The sequence below is a fragment of the Gymnoscopelus braueri genome (genome assembly GCF_963280865.1).
Source record: "Gymnoscopelus braueri genome assembly, chromosome: 13".
NCBI lineage: Eukaryota > Metazoa > Chordata > Actinopteri > Myctophiformes > Myctophidae > Gymnoscopelus > Gymnoscopelus braueri.
In genome coordinates this window covers 53785542-53801819 of record NC_137615.1, presented here as the reverse complement: position 1 = coordinate 53801819, position 16278 = coordinate 53785542, and the positions used below count along the sequence as shown (strand labels likewise).

Here is a 16278-nt window from a genome sequence, read left to right as displayed (position 1 = left end):
AATAAATGGAAACAATTTCATTCAATTTGTACACTCAGATTTACAGTCCCATAAGGGTGGTTGCATTTTCCCTGGTTGTCCACGGGCCAGACGTTGAGACAGTGCTGTACCACAGGGGTCTTCAAAGTTTTTTCAGGCCAAGGACCCCTTAGCTGGGAGAGAGATGAAGCAGGGACCCCCACTACAGATTGTATTGTGTTGCGTAAATTCATGTTTTTTGTTTGCACTTGACCATTGGCTGTCTGCTCTTCACCGAGAATAGCCGATCTACAAGCTCACGTGTTGTGAGCTTGTAGATCTGCTATTTTCACCAACTATTCCCCCCAGAATAGGGATGTTGGGGTAAAGAAAAAATGTTCCTGGTAGGCGGGCCCTGTAATAACTGTAAAGACCCTCTAAGGAGTCCCAGACCCCCTGTTGAAGACCCATGCAATAGACTATGACAGGAACTCCCTTGTTCTTTGTGTCTAGTCTCCTATTTAGAAAGATGACGGTTGTTTTACACAGCAAATTGTGTACATACAGACAGATACATTTAAACAATATCTGATGTTGATTACACACAAACACACACACACACACACTTAATTGTACGAGCTTGTACATCTGCTATTTTTGAAAAATCTTGAAAGCGTGAGAACTGATTTTAAGGCTTTTGTAGAATCGGCATCAGATCTTAATGGGTTAGAATCCCTATTTGGGAAGAGTATCACAGGTAAGTCTGTTAGTCCCACCTGGATATCTTCCAGTGAGCTGTAAAAACCATTATGTGCACGAGGTTGTACTGGCATTTAGCACCCTTTAAGACCGGGAACGCATCTATATATTTTTTTTTAAGCGAACATTTGTAACTAAAATCTTTGCTTCTACAAATGTCTTCTAAATCCTAACAGTTTTTTTATGTCGCTATATATCAGTGGTTCTTAAACATTGTCCATGTGAAGGACCCCCAAAATTATATGCATTTGTCCATGGACCCCCCCTCCCACCTAGAAATATTTAGTTCTAGGGGCAGGGACCCCCAGAAGCAAAGATTTGAGTTTAAAAAATGTGCTTAAAAAATATATATATATATATTCAAAGATTTGCACCAATTTTCACAATTTAAAAACAATAGCATTCATGGTCTGGAGACTTTTTACAAAGCTTGTAGATCTGCTATATTTGAATAGACAAAGAAAAAAAAAATAGGAATAGGAAGGACAATGTGTCAATGTGGTTGAAAGTGTTTTAACCAGTAAAGCCAAATTTATTCTCTATCGCACAACGGTGCTTCAAACCCGCTCAAAGAGCACTTACAGGTTGCTGCAATTCGGAACTGGCCCTGGTAAAAAGTCAAAGCCCAATTTTTTCTTTTTCGATTTCTACCCGTTTATGTTTACTGTACATATTTGTATTTTCAATTTCTACCCGTTTATATGATGTTTACTGTTCATATATATTTTTTCTCGATTACACATACTGTATATACATACACACTAGGCCTGACCTCGACTAAGTCGACTAGTCGACTGGTTAGTCGCGGGGGGTCCGAGTCGACTAAGTGTCTCTTAGTCGACTCTAGTCAAAAAAAAGGGCCAAAAATGTTTTAAATTGTTTTTTGGCCAAGTCTACGCCTGCAACCACACGTAACTTCCACTTTATTCTTCTTATTCCTCGTCTTTGTATTGGTATTGTTTGTGTTGGAGCGCCTCAGTGCGGCTGCAGAGTTAATGTGCAACCTCTTCCAGAGAGAGATAGACACTAGAAACTCTGCTGGAGACAAAACAAACTGTGTAGACTTGGCCCTTTGAAATAAAATGTATTTTGGTCCCCAAAAAAATTTAATAAAAAAAAAGAAAGTTTTTTTTCTTTTTTTTTTAATTAGTCGACTGCCAGTCGACTATTGGCAATTAGTCGCCAATTAGAGTCGACTAAACAAATCCTTAGTCGGGGACAGGCCTAATACACACACACACAGTGTGTGTGTGTGTGTGTGTGTGTGTGTATGTGTGCATATATATATATATATATATATATATATACTGGCATGCAAACAGCCCCGAGGTGAAAAAGGTGACATGTTGTTTTCTTTCGGGTCAGGTGTCACACAATTGCCCTATTTGGTTTCAAAAAGGTGACTGTAGCTGAAAAGTGACACTTTTGCATGTCTGTATACACACACACAGTGTGTGTGTGTGTGTGTGTGTGTGTGTGTGTGTGTGTGTGTGTGTGTGTGTGTACACACAATATATTAAACCAACAGACTACTTTATTTACTGTAGTCAATTAAATCCTTTTATATTAGTAATAACCGGGATAATAAACAGGGAGCAGCTCATTATAGAGCATAAGCTCCTGATTAAGACCTCTCCTTCACATGGAGGTCTATTCCATAGATATAGAAACCTAGATACCTCATTGGCCTCTGCAGTTCATTGGAGCGCCCTGTATCACGGTTGCCATTTTGGAGAAGGCCAGCTTCCTGACTAGTGGCCAACCGGGACTTGTCAGAATCTAGTTGTATCAACATATCCTGTTATATTTGTACTTGATCTGCTTTTTTGCCCCTGTACAAATGGCCAATCTACAACGCGTTGTGAGCATGTAGAATGGCTATTTTCTGCCAATGTTCCACATAGAATAGGGATGGCAGGGTTCAAGTGGTTAATATAAAAATATTAATAAAGTCCATATCACACAAAGATTTGGCAGGCCCCCTGCAGTATCACTGAGGTGCCCCTAGGGGTCCTGGACCCCCTGAAGACCCCTGCCTTAGGAACACTTTTGCCAGACCCCCCACTAACGCGTGGATCAAAACTCTGGTTCTTAAAAGTTTTCATGTCAAGGACCCTCAAATGAATAAAACATTTTAGGACCCCCATCCTAACTTTTGTGCTAGGGACCCCCATACAAGATGGGTTAAAACGTTTTAAAAATATTAAAACAAATTCAAGTCTTTAAGATTTGAGGGAAATGGCCAATCTACAACCTCCTACAACCTCACAACACGTTGTTGGCTTGTAGATCGGCTATTTCTTTAATTGCTGGTGTGTGTTAAAGTGGTTTTGATGATATATAAATTAAGCTGGGGAACAATTGGAACCCCCTCAAGAACCCCCAATGGTTCACTTTTAGAACCATTGGATTAAAACGCTGAAGTTAGCCTCCAGTCAATGAGAGAAAGCACTTCTTTCTTAACACCTGTGAAGGAAGGAAGGAAGAGGCCCAGTGTCTTTCCAATATTGCTGCCATGAATATAGCCCATTTGCTGCGGACAGAAACCTTGCATCTCCAGATTTCAGCTTTTTTTGTAAATGAATGCCCTTCATCGTATAAGAGTGCTGCACGAAAAAAAAAATCATTTAAATTATTAAGTCAAAGTGATTGTGTCTGTGGGTTTTATAAATATTGAACCAATGAAAAGTATTAACAAGAGCTTGTGACTAAATAATAGCTACATTGGAACACAGGTAATTTTCTTCCATTTCCTGAAAAGGTCTTGGACATTACAAGGTTTCCACCCGACAACAAATTGTTTTGAACCAAAACATAATATCTCCACCGACAAATCCATTCTAAGAGCACGTTAGTACCTAGGTTGCATTATTCCCCCAGCACAGACAAGGTCTTCAGTGAGAAAGGTGTCATCTAGTATCGAAAAACAACCAACACAGGACATATGGTCTTCCTCGCACACTTTCCATAATAAAAAATAATTGACAACACATAGCATGATGGCAAAAAAGGACATGATGATAGCTACAGTCACCACATGACTTAACATCAGCGGTGTTGACAAGTCTATTTTAACAATCTGACCCAACAAATTAAGGTACTACAAGTGAATCTGGATGAGTTTTGGTACATCTCCACCACATTTAATTTCCTCAATTCTTTCCTTTTTAATCATTTGTCTTTTGTTAAAGAAAAACAAAAAACAAAAACAATAAAGACAAAAGGTTAGCCCTACAAAGTTTTTTTTTCTTTTCTTCTTTTTCCCCCCCCAGCTCTCTTAGACCTTTCAAAAAAATCTAAATCCAGAACTACGCAACTCAGTCTGACGTTTTTTTTCTTCTTTTTGTGAGAATGGAAGCGATGCTTTTACATGTCCGTTCAAGTCCGTTTTCTCTCCTCGACTTGAGGGCGGTGTTGGGATTGCGATATGTGTGTGTGTGTGTGTGTGGGGGGGTGGGTCTGGGGGTTTGGTTCCTCTCTGCTTTGAGTCAGTCTCAGAAAGGATGGAGGGGAAGTTGGAGCAGGATGTAAACTTAGGATACAGCTTGCTATCCCAACGCCACTGTGACTGAACAAGCGGGGTTATTGGTCCTTAACGGATGTCCATCTGCCAAGGAGGGGGGATAATCCTCTGTGTCCGCTTGTGACGGTTGCCAACCTGCGTCGGGCTTAACGCCGTCCTGGGTTTGGGAGCTTGAATGGCTGCTGACCGGGCCATTGATTCTCAACTTCTTCATTTCAAGGACGCCTGGTTTGATATGCATTAGACCAGTGGTTCTCAAACTTTAACATTTCAAGTGGCCCCCTTAACTCTCAGTATGCAAATTTGCATACTGTGAGTTACAGACTTGCAAGGGTCCATTTGGTGCCATTTGCATACTGTCAGAGTTACAGACTTGTAAGGATTAATTTTAGTACCCCCTCAATGAACCCTGAGAGTTCCTGGACCCCACTTTGAGAACCCCTGCATTAGACCACCGACCCCGATTTGATCTGGGACCCCAATTCTACACTGTAAAATCCTCAGTGTTAATTTAACTGAGAGTGAACCAAATGGGACCTAAGGGTCCATATGGTTCCTTTTGTACAGGCCCAAAACGGTCCAACCGGACCCCTAGTGGTCCCCGGAACAGATGTTGAGAAAATGTGGACTAGACCAGTGGTTCTCAAAGTGTGGTCCAGGGTACCTCAGGGTTCCTGGTCTGACTAACTCTGAGAGTGTTACACATGGAACCAAATGGACCCTTACAGGTCTTTAACTCAGAGTGTCGCGTCCATTTGATTCTATTTGTGACACTCTCAGAGATATGGGGGTCCTTGAAATTGAATAATGCTATAACCACTGGACCACAACCTCAGCTTTCCATCTTCGGTGGGGTTTCCTTCTAGGAGTTATTCCTACAGGTCAACCAACTAGCTCCACTCCGACAATAACCCAACAAAACATCCACACCTCAGGGAAATTAAAAAGGGACCGGTCCGTTTGTCCAAAGACATCAGTTTGTGTGGGTGGGTACAATAAGCTCAAACTAACATGGCAGTCCATAACAGTAGCTGAGAAGGATGCGGTTACCATGGTTAAACACATGATAACGTCTAGTGTTCTACTGTCCATCTTTTCAGGTCTACCTCTAAATTTCATGGTGTAGGGCAGTGATGCTCTGACATAAATAACTTTAAAGGGGAACTTTGTTTTCTTTAAATCTGGGCTCCATGTTTAGAGCAATTGGCCCACAAACAAAGGGTGGGTGAAATAATTATTGGAATTGGTCCATTTAGTTACCGCCGGAAACTTTGCATTTGTTGGATTTTTTATGTGCCCCCCTTTGTTTGGGCAAACTGTCTATATTTGTCTGAAAACAAATCTCCAGCAGTTTCCGGGGGGAAAAGAAAAAAACAAAACTTGCATACGTTTGAATTACCAGCTTGCTCTTCCGGATACAGAACTTCTGGAGGGAACCAATTCCAATAATTGTTTTACCCACCCCTCATTTGTATTCTAAACGATCAAAAACAGGGCCCAGGTTTTAAAAAAGAAAACACTAAAGTTTCCCTTGGAAATATCGTGTTCTTCTCAATGTTTGTGGATCTGACGTGACGCACAAGAGCAGAAACCAGCGTTGCCGTGTGAAAAGCGTTTGGGACATCCACTGGACGAGAGGACGGTGGACGAACACAGTGCTGCTAGCAAAGAACATTCCCAGGAGATGAAGGTGATGTTTCTAGAAACATGTTTTAAAGGTAAGGTAGAAGGACAGGAGCCAATAAGGAAGAAAGGAAGGACGGATCATAAAGAGGGAGGCCCCCGTAAACGGGGGGAGCGAGAGATGACGTCTGTGGTACAGTCCTGCAATTTTGACTTTCACTAGTCCACATTGTGTCCGTGCGTGTGCACGTGCGCGCCATGGCGAAAGTCCAGTCCAACAAACTGCATTTGTAAAGGGGGTTGAGTTCCTTGTGCTCATTGTCCCGTTTTGCACACGTGTGGTAATCCTTAATTTATGCTCCGTCGTACAAAAGGCGTCACGTGTCAAAATAGCCGACCTGCAAGCTCACAATGTGTTGCGTCCGCGACGCATTGTGAGCTTGTAGGGCGGCAGTTTTTGTACTATATATTGTATTGTTGTACTATATACTGTATTTTTTTTACTATATATTGTAGGTTGCCTATTTTTTGCATGACAAAGTATAAATCAAGTTCAAGGGGGGGTGGGGGGCTAAGTCCCAATGAATGCTGGGGGAGGTGCAAAGAGGAAGTGAACAACTCTCGTAGCGACTAATGGGAGCAGCCTTTGCTGGCAGGGAGGACGGATAAACCACAAGATTGTTTTTAAAGACCAGTCACAACACAGAGTGCCTTATCAGCACTGCTTTTGGTTTACTGGTTTTTAGCTGCAGTTAGATGATTGGCTGGCTGGCTGGCTGGCGGGGGGGGCAGCGCCATGGGTCGAAGAAGAGGGGATCGTGTGTGTGTGTGTGTGTGTGTGTGTGTGTGTGTGTGTGTGTGTGTGTGTGTCTGTGTGTGTGTGAGTGGAGGGGGGGGGGTAAGGGAGGTCGTCTTGTCATGCCAGGAGGGAGGGGGCTTCTTGAGTGGGCGAGATCTTCTTGGGCGAAGCTCTTGGCGTCTTTTTAACTCCCATAATGCACGGTGTTGGGGATGGCCATGGGCGAGGCCATGGAGATGGCGGGACCCCCCATGGTGAACTGGTTGGTGACAGGGTAGTGGGTGTTGCCGCTAGCCGTCTGGCCTGTCGAGGCTCCTGGGAGGTGGGAGGGAGAGAAACACGATATTACAATCAAGTTACAGGATTAGTTAGGGAGTTTTGTCTGTTGTACTTCAGACTTAGGGCACGGTTGCCTTTATTTATTTTAATATATTTAAAAAAAATGATTGACTAAATTGAGTAGTCTGATAAAAACACGTAACTACTTAAACGCTATACTTCTATACTTGATTGAGTCCCTCTGGGCTATACCAAGTATAGCCCTGGTCTACGTCTGGGAAACTACCCCGTCACCAACGTCTGGGAAAGTCTTCCCCAGAATACGGATGCTGGGGTTTAAGTGGGTTAAAGCCTATTCCGTTTGTCATTGTACAATGGTATCACACAAATTGCTGGGGGGAAAAAAAACTCCACCAAGTGTAAACGGTGAGTTTATTTCAAAACTCACCGTTTACACTTAATATAAATGCTACATGTAGGCGTTGTGCTAAATATCATCCCCTGGTGGACGTACCCTGGACAATGCCTGTGCTCATGATGGACCCCATCCTGGAGTGGGTGTGGTTCACAATTCCAGAGTTAACTGAGACAAAAGAGAAGGACAATCAACTATTTGTACACGCGCATGCAAACAAACGCATCAAATATGCCATTGCCAAGAATCGTTTTATATGGCAACACTGTGAGAAAGAGGAGATTCCAACCATGCCAATATCATTTTGGTAATAACATTATGCACAGCCACCAAACTGCTTCTGCGAAAACATTGACATAAGGAGTCAGGATTTGTAAATGTCAAATTTGAATGACAAATATAGTTAAGCTAGTAGAACGTAAAAAGACAAGCAAGCTACAATCTGTAGGTTTTATGTCATAATGTCTCCCTCTACCCAACCGAGAGAGCACTGATTAATTAATGGACCACTTCACCTATTCTCAACCTATCTTCCTATAAATGGTCTTCACTAATGCTCATTATAATATGCTACCATTTTGTCTACTTACTGTGTCTCAGAGGAGGGTTGTGGACAGTTCAGAAACCCGCCTACCAGTGACATCGGTAGGCAGGTTTGGTTATTTCAAACAGGTTTTATTTTATTAATGCGAGAACGATGGCTTCTGTAATATCATGCAGCCTGCAGTTTCTATCATCTTGGATTGCCCATTGATGATGCCACTGGTAGGCGGGTTTCTGAACTGTCCACAGCCCTCCTCTGAGATACAAAAAAGTATATAAAAGTACAATATAATATTAGTGAGGAACAATTAGGACAATTAGAACCATTAGGAGCATTAGATGGAACAAAAGTTTGGTTGGAAATGGGTGAAGTGGTCCTTTAATGGCGGAGATGGCTCCGGGACCTGCCTTCTGCATTCCATTACCTCTAGACGGTGCTCAATTGCGTACTTAGTGTACGTGCATAGTAAAAATGTATTAATTACACTTTAACGTTTTCCCCTCAATGTCCCTTCCCATAATGGGAAAATAAGGACCATGGATGACAATAATATTTTGCTGTGCCACTTGTAAAATTAAAACAAGGTTTTATCTGTGAGCCGGAAGGTCCTTCGCTCACTACACTAGTTTCGGAGGGCTCCGCAAAGTACATAAGTCCCCACCTCCCCCTTGTGTCAAAGTAGTTGTCAATATTCAGAGGATTAAGTGTAACAATCTTTCAGGTAAAGTTGTGTTCTCTCCTCTCCAAGTTGGATGTCAGAAATGACAGACTAGAGAGAGATGTACATCAACGTAATAGAACGGTCTGTGTTGTTTGTTAGCCAAGGTGGGCAGTGCGTCTCTTATCTGTGTTCAGTGACTTTGTATTAAATATTAGTACAAATAATAGCACATAGTATTTAACCACATTGCTTCGGCTTATGGGTTCATATGCGCGTGCACAAAATGAAATGTAAATTTTACATGACACCCATCTGTCTGTGTCTCCATCTTTTATGCCCATACTATGGGGATCCCTGCATCTGTTTTATGCACATTTTTGGAGATCCCTGATGTCATCAATATGACATCATAGAACTGACTTCGATCGGACAGTTTGTGCATTTGTCAGGGATTATATATGGGGATTGATTCCCACATTCAACTCCCAATCCGACGAGTTCACACTCTGCAAATCACTCCCTCTGCGATGCACACGGCAAGTTTGTGGTTGATCGGTTTGTCATGAAGTGTCATTGTAATTGTGTAATTTTGAGACTGTAGCATTATCATTAAAAGTGTGTTGAATGTGTAGAGACCACTTATGAGTTTTGTTGAGCTATTTAAATTGTTGTTTTATTTGTTTATTGCAGGCAGCTCATTGTCCCAATAAACCTAATTTGCTGTGGGGTCTGAATAATTTTGATTGGTATTTGGGAATATTCTGAACCATTGTGGCTTATATTGCAAGTGACATGGCTGGACAACTCTAGAGGACGACGAGCAAGTCAAATGTAAAATAAAATGAGAAACACTTGATTGTGTTTACATTAGTTTTATTTGACAATTATCAAAAAAGACAAACATGCATTGCTAAAAATGTGTGTGTGTATATATATATATATATATATATATATATATATATATATATATATATATATATATATATATATATATATATATATATATATACACACACACATATACATACATACATACATACACACACGATAACATTAAGTCTGTTTTTCCACTGTGGTCCTTGATCTAAAAGGTAAGACTACAGCTGAAATATTTACATATTGCAAATTGTCGCTGTCAGGGTAGAAGCCCTGTATCTCCATATTTCAACTTTTTATGTTTTTTTTTGGTTGTAAATTAAGGCCCTACTTCATCATACAAGAGTGTCGCTCCAAAGTAGTAAAAATAGCCGAGCTCACGACGCATCGCAATGCGACACGTCGTTAGCTTGTAGATCAACCATCTTCACTATTTTAAAATGTTTTTTTAATGATTTTGGACATACAACATTTCCACACGACAGTAACAGAATTATTAGTTGTACATAGTTTCCACTGTATCAGAAAATAAAACATTACAACAATATCAATCCATGCATTGACAAAAGTTCAAGCAAACCTAATTCTAAACAAAATTACATAAACAATATTTTGCCTACTCTTGGTTGCCTTTCCTGGAGCCATTTCATGACCCCAAGTGTGCAGCACTCTTGACTAGTAGAGGCACCTCATTCCAGTCTTTAGGCCCGTGTAAGAGAAAGCACATGGACCTTAGACAAGGTTCTCAACCTTGCAAAACACAGATCTAGTAGACGAGATGTCACAGTGTAAAGCGCTGTGAGCGTGTACATCTACTATTTTTGCCGAATGTTCGCCCCCCTGAATTGGGATGCTAGTGTTCTGAAAATGTTTCCAAGAGGCCAAGTCCAGGGACCAGCCTTACTGAAACTTTCCTTTTAACATCACATATGACTGGAAGCAAACGTTTCTCGCAAGAGAAGAACAAATACATACAGACTGGGCTTCCTTGTATGCACATATCCAGCGATCAGAGCCAATCAGAGTCGGTTATTACATTTAATGGCAAAATAGCCGTAAGTAATAGTAATGACTATTACTATGATCCACATTATGTTAACAGAGATCCCCCGGTAATAGTGGAACTACAGGTTAGCGTTGTCGGTCAATGTTAACTATACATTATAATATTGTGCACTTGAACCATTTCTTTTTTATTTCACATTCTATTGGACGACACTCTGGAATGTATTTGATGCTAGCAATTGACCAAGACATAACTACCATGCATGCATCTCATGTTTTTTTGTTACCAAAGCAACTCGGCAACTAGTGGTTAACTTGCCTTTGTTTTTGTAGTGCTCTAGAGCTGTGACAGAATACTGGGCCACAAAACGTTGCAATATAAAAACGTCAATACGGATGGTTGAGATGCAAAAACAGTATTGTGACATCAGGACATAAGGCCTTATTAGTGACTTGTTTTAACTGATTAAGGGTGCAACAATTATAGGAAATAATACATTTTAATCAAATATAGCATTGTGACACGTGAGTTTGCACATCTGCGTGACATTGTTGCATGCTGAAGTTTACAACACTAGTGTAACTCTTTCGCAGAGTACAAACAAATAGCTGTTATGTTCCGAAGACACTGTTTGTAAGTTTATACATGCAATATATATTGTATGTATATTAAGTGTGTATAAATACAATAAGAGCTATGCATCGCGATATCCATCAAATTCCCAAAGGCACAAAGATTACAGCAGCCATTAAAGACACTTGGATCAAACAACACCTTTCAAAACAAAAGGTTTATAAAATACATGATAAGACGCTAGACAAGCTACTCTAGGCCCCATCACAACCTGCTCTGTACACTCAGTGTCGGGACAAAGTCTTCATTCACAAACAAGACGGTGTGTTCAGGAGGTCTTTGTTCATTCTTTAACTCTTTGCCTGCCAAAGAGTTAAAGAGCCGTTAACTCGTCAAATTCTGCAATGGCGTAGGCTGCCGTCGACGAGTTTTCATTCTTTAATTGTCTTATAAAAGATCGCGCTGTTCTGTCACCCGACTGATCAGGTTCACTTTCCACTCACCCGGATCCGGAAATAACGTCATCCGAAGATTTCCGCCTCCGTCCACTTCCTGTTTAATGGTTTCCTGTAAATGCTTATATGTTGGGTTGACTTTTTTTCCACTGTATTTCGCTTGACATCCTATTTTCAACATGGCTCCGGTTATTAGGGATGCACCGATGTGACATTTTGGCCGATATCGATATCCGATATGATATATCGCTGTTATGGCCGATATAACCGATGTTGATATGATCGATAAAAAAAAACTGTTTTATCCAGTCTGAAAAAACATGTGTAAACACTGAATTTGAAAAAGCAATCCCTGTTTATTCCAAATAATTTTATATTATCATCTGGATAATCCCCAGAGCAAAAAAACATGTGTCAACTACAAAAAGTACCAGTGACAGCAGCTTAGAAACTTATATAATCATATCATTGATGTAAAGAATAAAAAGTTTGGCCCCCAATACTGACCCCTGGGAGACGCCACAAGCAATGTCCAAATGATTTGAGCTGTATTTGCCCAGCTTCACAAACTGTTGACGTCTGTCCAAATAACTTTAACTTTTAATAAGTTTTAATTGTAATCCAGTCTACTGCAATGCCTCTAATACTAATTTTCTCCAGTTTGTTTATTAATATGTTGTGATAGTGTCAAAACTCAAAAGCTTTTTTGAGGTAAATTAATATTCCAATTGTATCTGTGATTCTTTCAATGCCTGATGTTGATCTGTTAGTTCTAAAACCATATTGACTCACTGAGAGTAGGCTACCTTAAATCTATCCAAAAAAGAGTCTGCTATTGAAAAGTTTCTCCATTAGGCCCATCTTTGAAAATTGTGACCAATTGTGACCAACACTGAATTACAGACCCATAAGGGTCCATTTGGTTTGTACACTCCCGAGTTACAGACCCATAAGGGTCCATTTGGTTTGTACACTCCGAGTTACAGACCCATAAGGGTCCATTTGGTTCGATTTGTACAGTCTGAGTTACAGACCCATAAGGGTCCATTTGGTTCCTAACTACCCATCACCCACCACTTTTAGAACCACTGTCCTACACTGTCTGTGTGTGTGTGTGTGTGTGTGTGTGTGTGTGTGTGTACGCTTAATAGCATACATTTGTTTGTTGTTACTTGTTAGCACTTAGCACTCATTAGCATGCTCTATAGCAACAAGTATTGCCAAACAGCGCCCAACTACTGCTATATTTGTCCACCAACACGGTCGCGGAGGCTCTGCTTTAGCCCAATGACCACTTTAATAAGCTTCGCTGGGCTTACACACCTGATGCAAATGAATTAACGAGTGGAGCAACGAGACACACACCGTCTCTCTGTCTGAGTGAATGAGAGGCAGCGCGCGCATTGGTACACCATGTGAAACCCGACACCTATCCCCCGCCCACACACAAACACACACACACACACACACACACACGCACACAGACACTACTCTTGAGTCCTGCAGCTGCAGCAGCGAGACACAGAGGCAATCATCGGCTGTTCACATCGGCTCAATTTTGATATCGGACCGATACCGATTAATTAAAAAACGACTATATCGGCCGATATATATCGGTTGGCCAATATATCGCTTATCCCTACCGGTTATACATTTATTCCTCTAGACAACGAACAGTGATCCCTGTGTTTGCCAACGGTCTGACAAGCGATCATAATGTATATAAATGTTCTGTGGCCAGTTGGGGAGGTGGGAAAGACGTGCATTTTTGACGGTATATGATGCTGTTTTCAGCGTGACTGCGACATGGAAAGTTACCGCGCGGGTGAAAAGGTTTTCCTCTGGGGATCGGCCACAGACCCCGTTTGTCCACACACACGGTCCGACCATGGATCATACTGGATCTAAATTTTCTGTGACCAGTTGAAAAGGTTAAAAACACTGGCAGTGGGTGAGTTTATTAATGTATATACTCTGGCAGTGAAAGAGTTAAGTGCCTACAAGGGCCAATAGACCAGTGGTTCTCAAACTGTGGGTCTGATTACATTTTTATATCATTTGTGTCCGGATAGCTCATTCGGTAGAGCTTTCACCTTTAGACCAGAAGGTAATTGTTCAATCCCGGGAAGCAGTAACTCAGCATATGAGTAACACGGCTTGGGTGCGGCAAGTCGTGCGTCAAGTACCTGATGGTACAAAGTGGAAAAAGGAGAAAAGCAACAATAACGGAGGACCATTCCAAAGTGGACCAGCTTTTGATGGTGTCTCTTGAGGATGATCATCTGTGGCAGTCAGTGCAGAAAGTTGACAACTCTCTGATTCAGGCCTTGCAGGATGCAACCACAAAGGTCCAAAGACTACTGCAGCTCAAACAACAGTTTACCATTGATGCCAACAGTATGGGGACTCTGCGAATAGAGATCCTGCAAGGGATGCAAGATGGGTACACCGGGACATCTGATGTGGGAGAGAACAATGGGTCAACTGGCGAGAGCTGCAGCTGTGTCCCCAAGACCCCCTCCCCGCCCGTTATCCAACCCTACCACGACCTCCGCCTTACACACACACACACACACACACACACACACACCGCCTACCAGAGCCTCACCGTCTTCACTGCTCGGAGCATCCACTGCAACGGCGGCAACGCTCCTCTGCTGGGCTTTGGGGACAAGTTTAAGAAGCCAGAGGGATGCTGTGATTGTGACGTCTGCTGTGCAGAACAAGGCAGACACACTGTGCGTGTGCGTCGCCTGCCAGTCGCCCAAACCAGTCGCCACAGTGGAGCCCAAAGATGCTAGCCTGATTATCAGCCTGAAGCTGCGTGGAGCTTCAGTCTGAAATTGGCTGCAATGTCCACGATTACCAGGGGGAGGGGATTGAAATTGCACTAAACCAATCACAAGAGATCGACGGATCCGCCTACATCTGACGTCATCGCACAGCTTGTTTTAGCAGATATTCGCTGATTGGCTTGTCGTTAGACCACCCCCACCTACGACTCTGATTTGACAGATTTTTCTTCGATCGTGAATAGCCACAGGCTGACATTATGACACCAGACCAAGAGGAGCTCACTCAGAGAGTGGGCGGGGTCTATGGTCTGGAACCAGGCTACAAAGATGCTGCTGCGGCTCCAAAGCCAGCTTTCTCCTTCATGGGTAGCACCGCCACCACGGCGCCCAGTTTGTTCGGCAGCACCACCACCACACCTGCCCCCAGTCTGTTTGGCAGCACCACCAGCAGCTCCACCACCCCGGCCCTCAGCAGCGCTTTTGTCTTCGGCCAGGCTGCCTCATCCTCCAACAACGGTCCACCGGCCAAAGGAGTCAGAACCCAGCAGCGCTGGCGGCTCCGTCAGCCTCCTCCCTGAACTCCACCCCCTCCCAGCCCTTCGTGTTTGGAGCTGCTCCTACTCCTGCTCCATCCTTCTCTTTTGGAACGATTTTGTTTTTTGGGCAGCAGTCCAACTCACCCCTGTGTTTGGTGCTGCTGCTAACTCCACTCCAAACAAACCTGATATTTCCGTGGACCCAGCTGACACACACACACCATCCCAGACTGCACTACTGCAAGTAACCTGACTGTACCTGCTGCGGTGGAGGTGAAGGCGATCAAAATCACTGTGCAGCGGCAGAGACTAGCAAGTTACCGAAGGAAGAAGGCGTTGAAGGAGAAGGAGGATAAGATGGAGAGGGAGAGGAAGAGTCGTTTTAATGCCGGCCTGTTTTTGGGAAAGGGGGAACCGGGCTGGAATGATTACTTTTCCTTACAGCCTGCAGCATGGTGGTACAGAGATTGCCAGCTAGCGTCTGGCAGACGATATTCCTTTGGTGATCCGCGCAGAAGGAGCAAGTGCAAGACGCAAGCACGTCAGACGCGGCGTTGCCGGGTCAGCGGCGGAGGACCCAAATAGGCAAGAAATGGGTCAAATCTTGGTGAAAATGTGCTACAGAAAGTCAGTGGAAATGGCAGATCTACAAGTTCACAACTTTGGGGTGTTGTGAGCTTGTAGATCGGCTATTTTCACTAGTTTCTCTCCCGGGGCAGCCGATCATCCTATTGAATGGTCCAGTAGGTCCCTACTGGTCCCCTATCAAAGTACCTGATGGTAGGTGTTGCGCTCCACCTCAGCGATCCATCTCTCAGGGGTCTAGCGCATTGCCACGGGATAAGACGCAGTCTCAGCTGATACCGACAATAAGCCTCTCCGAACTACTTACTTAAAATGAAGAAAAATAATAAGACTAGTACTGCGTAAAAGGTAATCAACAAACGATACTATTACAAAAAATAAACATTGGCCAAATTGTCATGAAAGAGGCAAAAATGTTTCAATGCGATATGTTGAAAATATCTACAAGCTCACAACACCGTTGGACAAGGTACTTTGTTACTGCTACCAACAGAGATGTCAGATTGTGCTATGTGGACATCTCCAAGCAAAGGGGTGAACATGGATGGATGTCAATCAGAACACCGAAAGAGGAGGAAGTGAAGTTTTACCCTCACAGTCTGGGAACCCCGGTTGGGGGAGGAAGACTGTGGTGAACATGATGAAGACACTAGCATCAGACGGTGTCGAACTGTGCAGTGACCTTGCCAACCAATGCTGGCAACATTCCCAAGATGCAAACACTAGACTACAAGATCCAGTGACCTTTATCATGGAATCATCTGTCTGGAATGGCACCCAGTGAGGATTGGACCAGTGAGGCCAATTCCTTTCGCATAGCCTATCCTGCAGGTTGTGTCACCTTCTGCTCACACAAAGACTCAACAGAATCACACCATCAACATATCCAAG

At 42.9% G+C, this 16278-nt stretch overlaps 1 protein-coding gene across 3 annotated transcripts in view; it reads right to left on the bottom strand.

Moving 5' to 3' along the window:
• Nucleotides 1-3834: 3834 nt before the first annotated feature.
• The window catches only part of carm1 (coactivator-associated arginine methyltransferase 1), a 49689-nt gene continuing 37245 nt past the window's right edge, over nt 3835-16278 (bottom strand). For 2 of the 3 annotated variants that reach the window (XM_080447943.1, XM_080447944.1), the window contains exons 15-16: nt 7456-7524; nt 3835-6977 (exon numbers count right to left, since the gene is read on the bottom strand). In XM_080447943.1, the coding sequence (XP_080304069.1) occupies nt 6847-6977; nt 7456-7524 (200 nt within the window). In that variant the 3' untranslated portion in view covers nt 3835-6846. The remainder of the gene's footprint in view (nt 6978-7455; nt 7525-16278) is intronic. The other variant, XM_080447945.1, reaches the window with a different exon arrangement.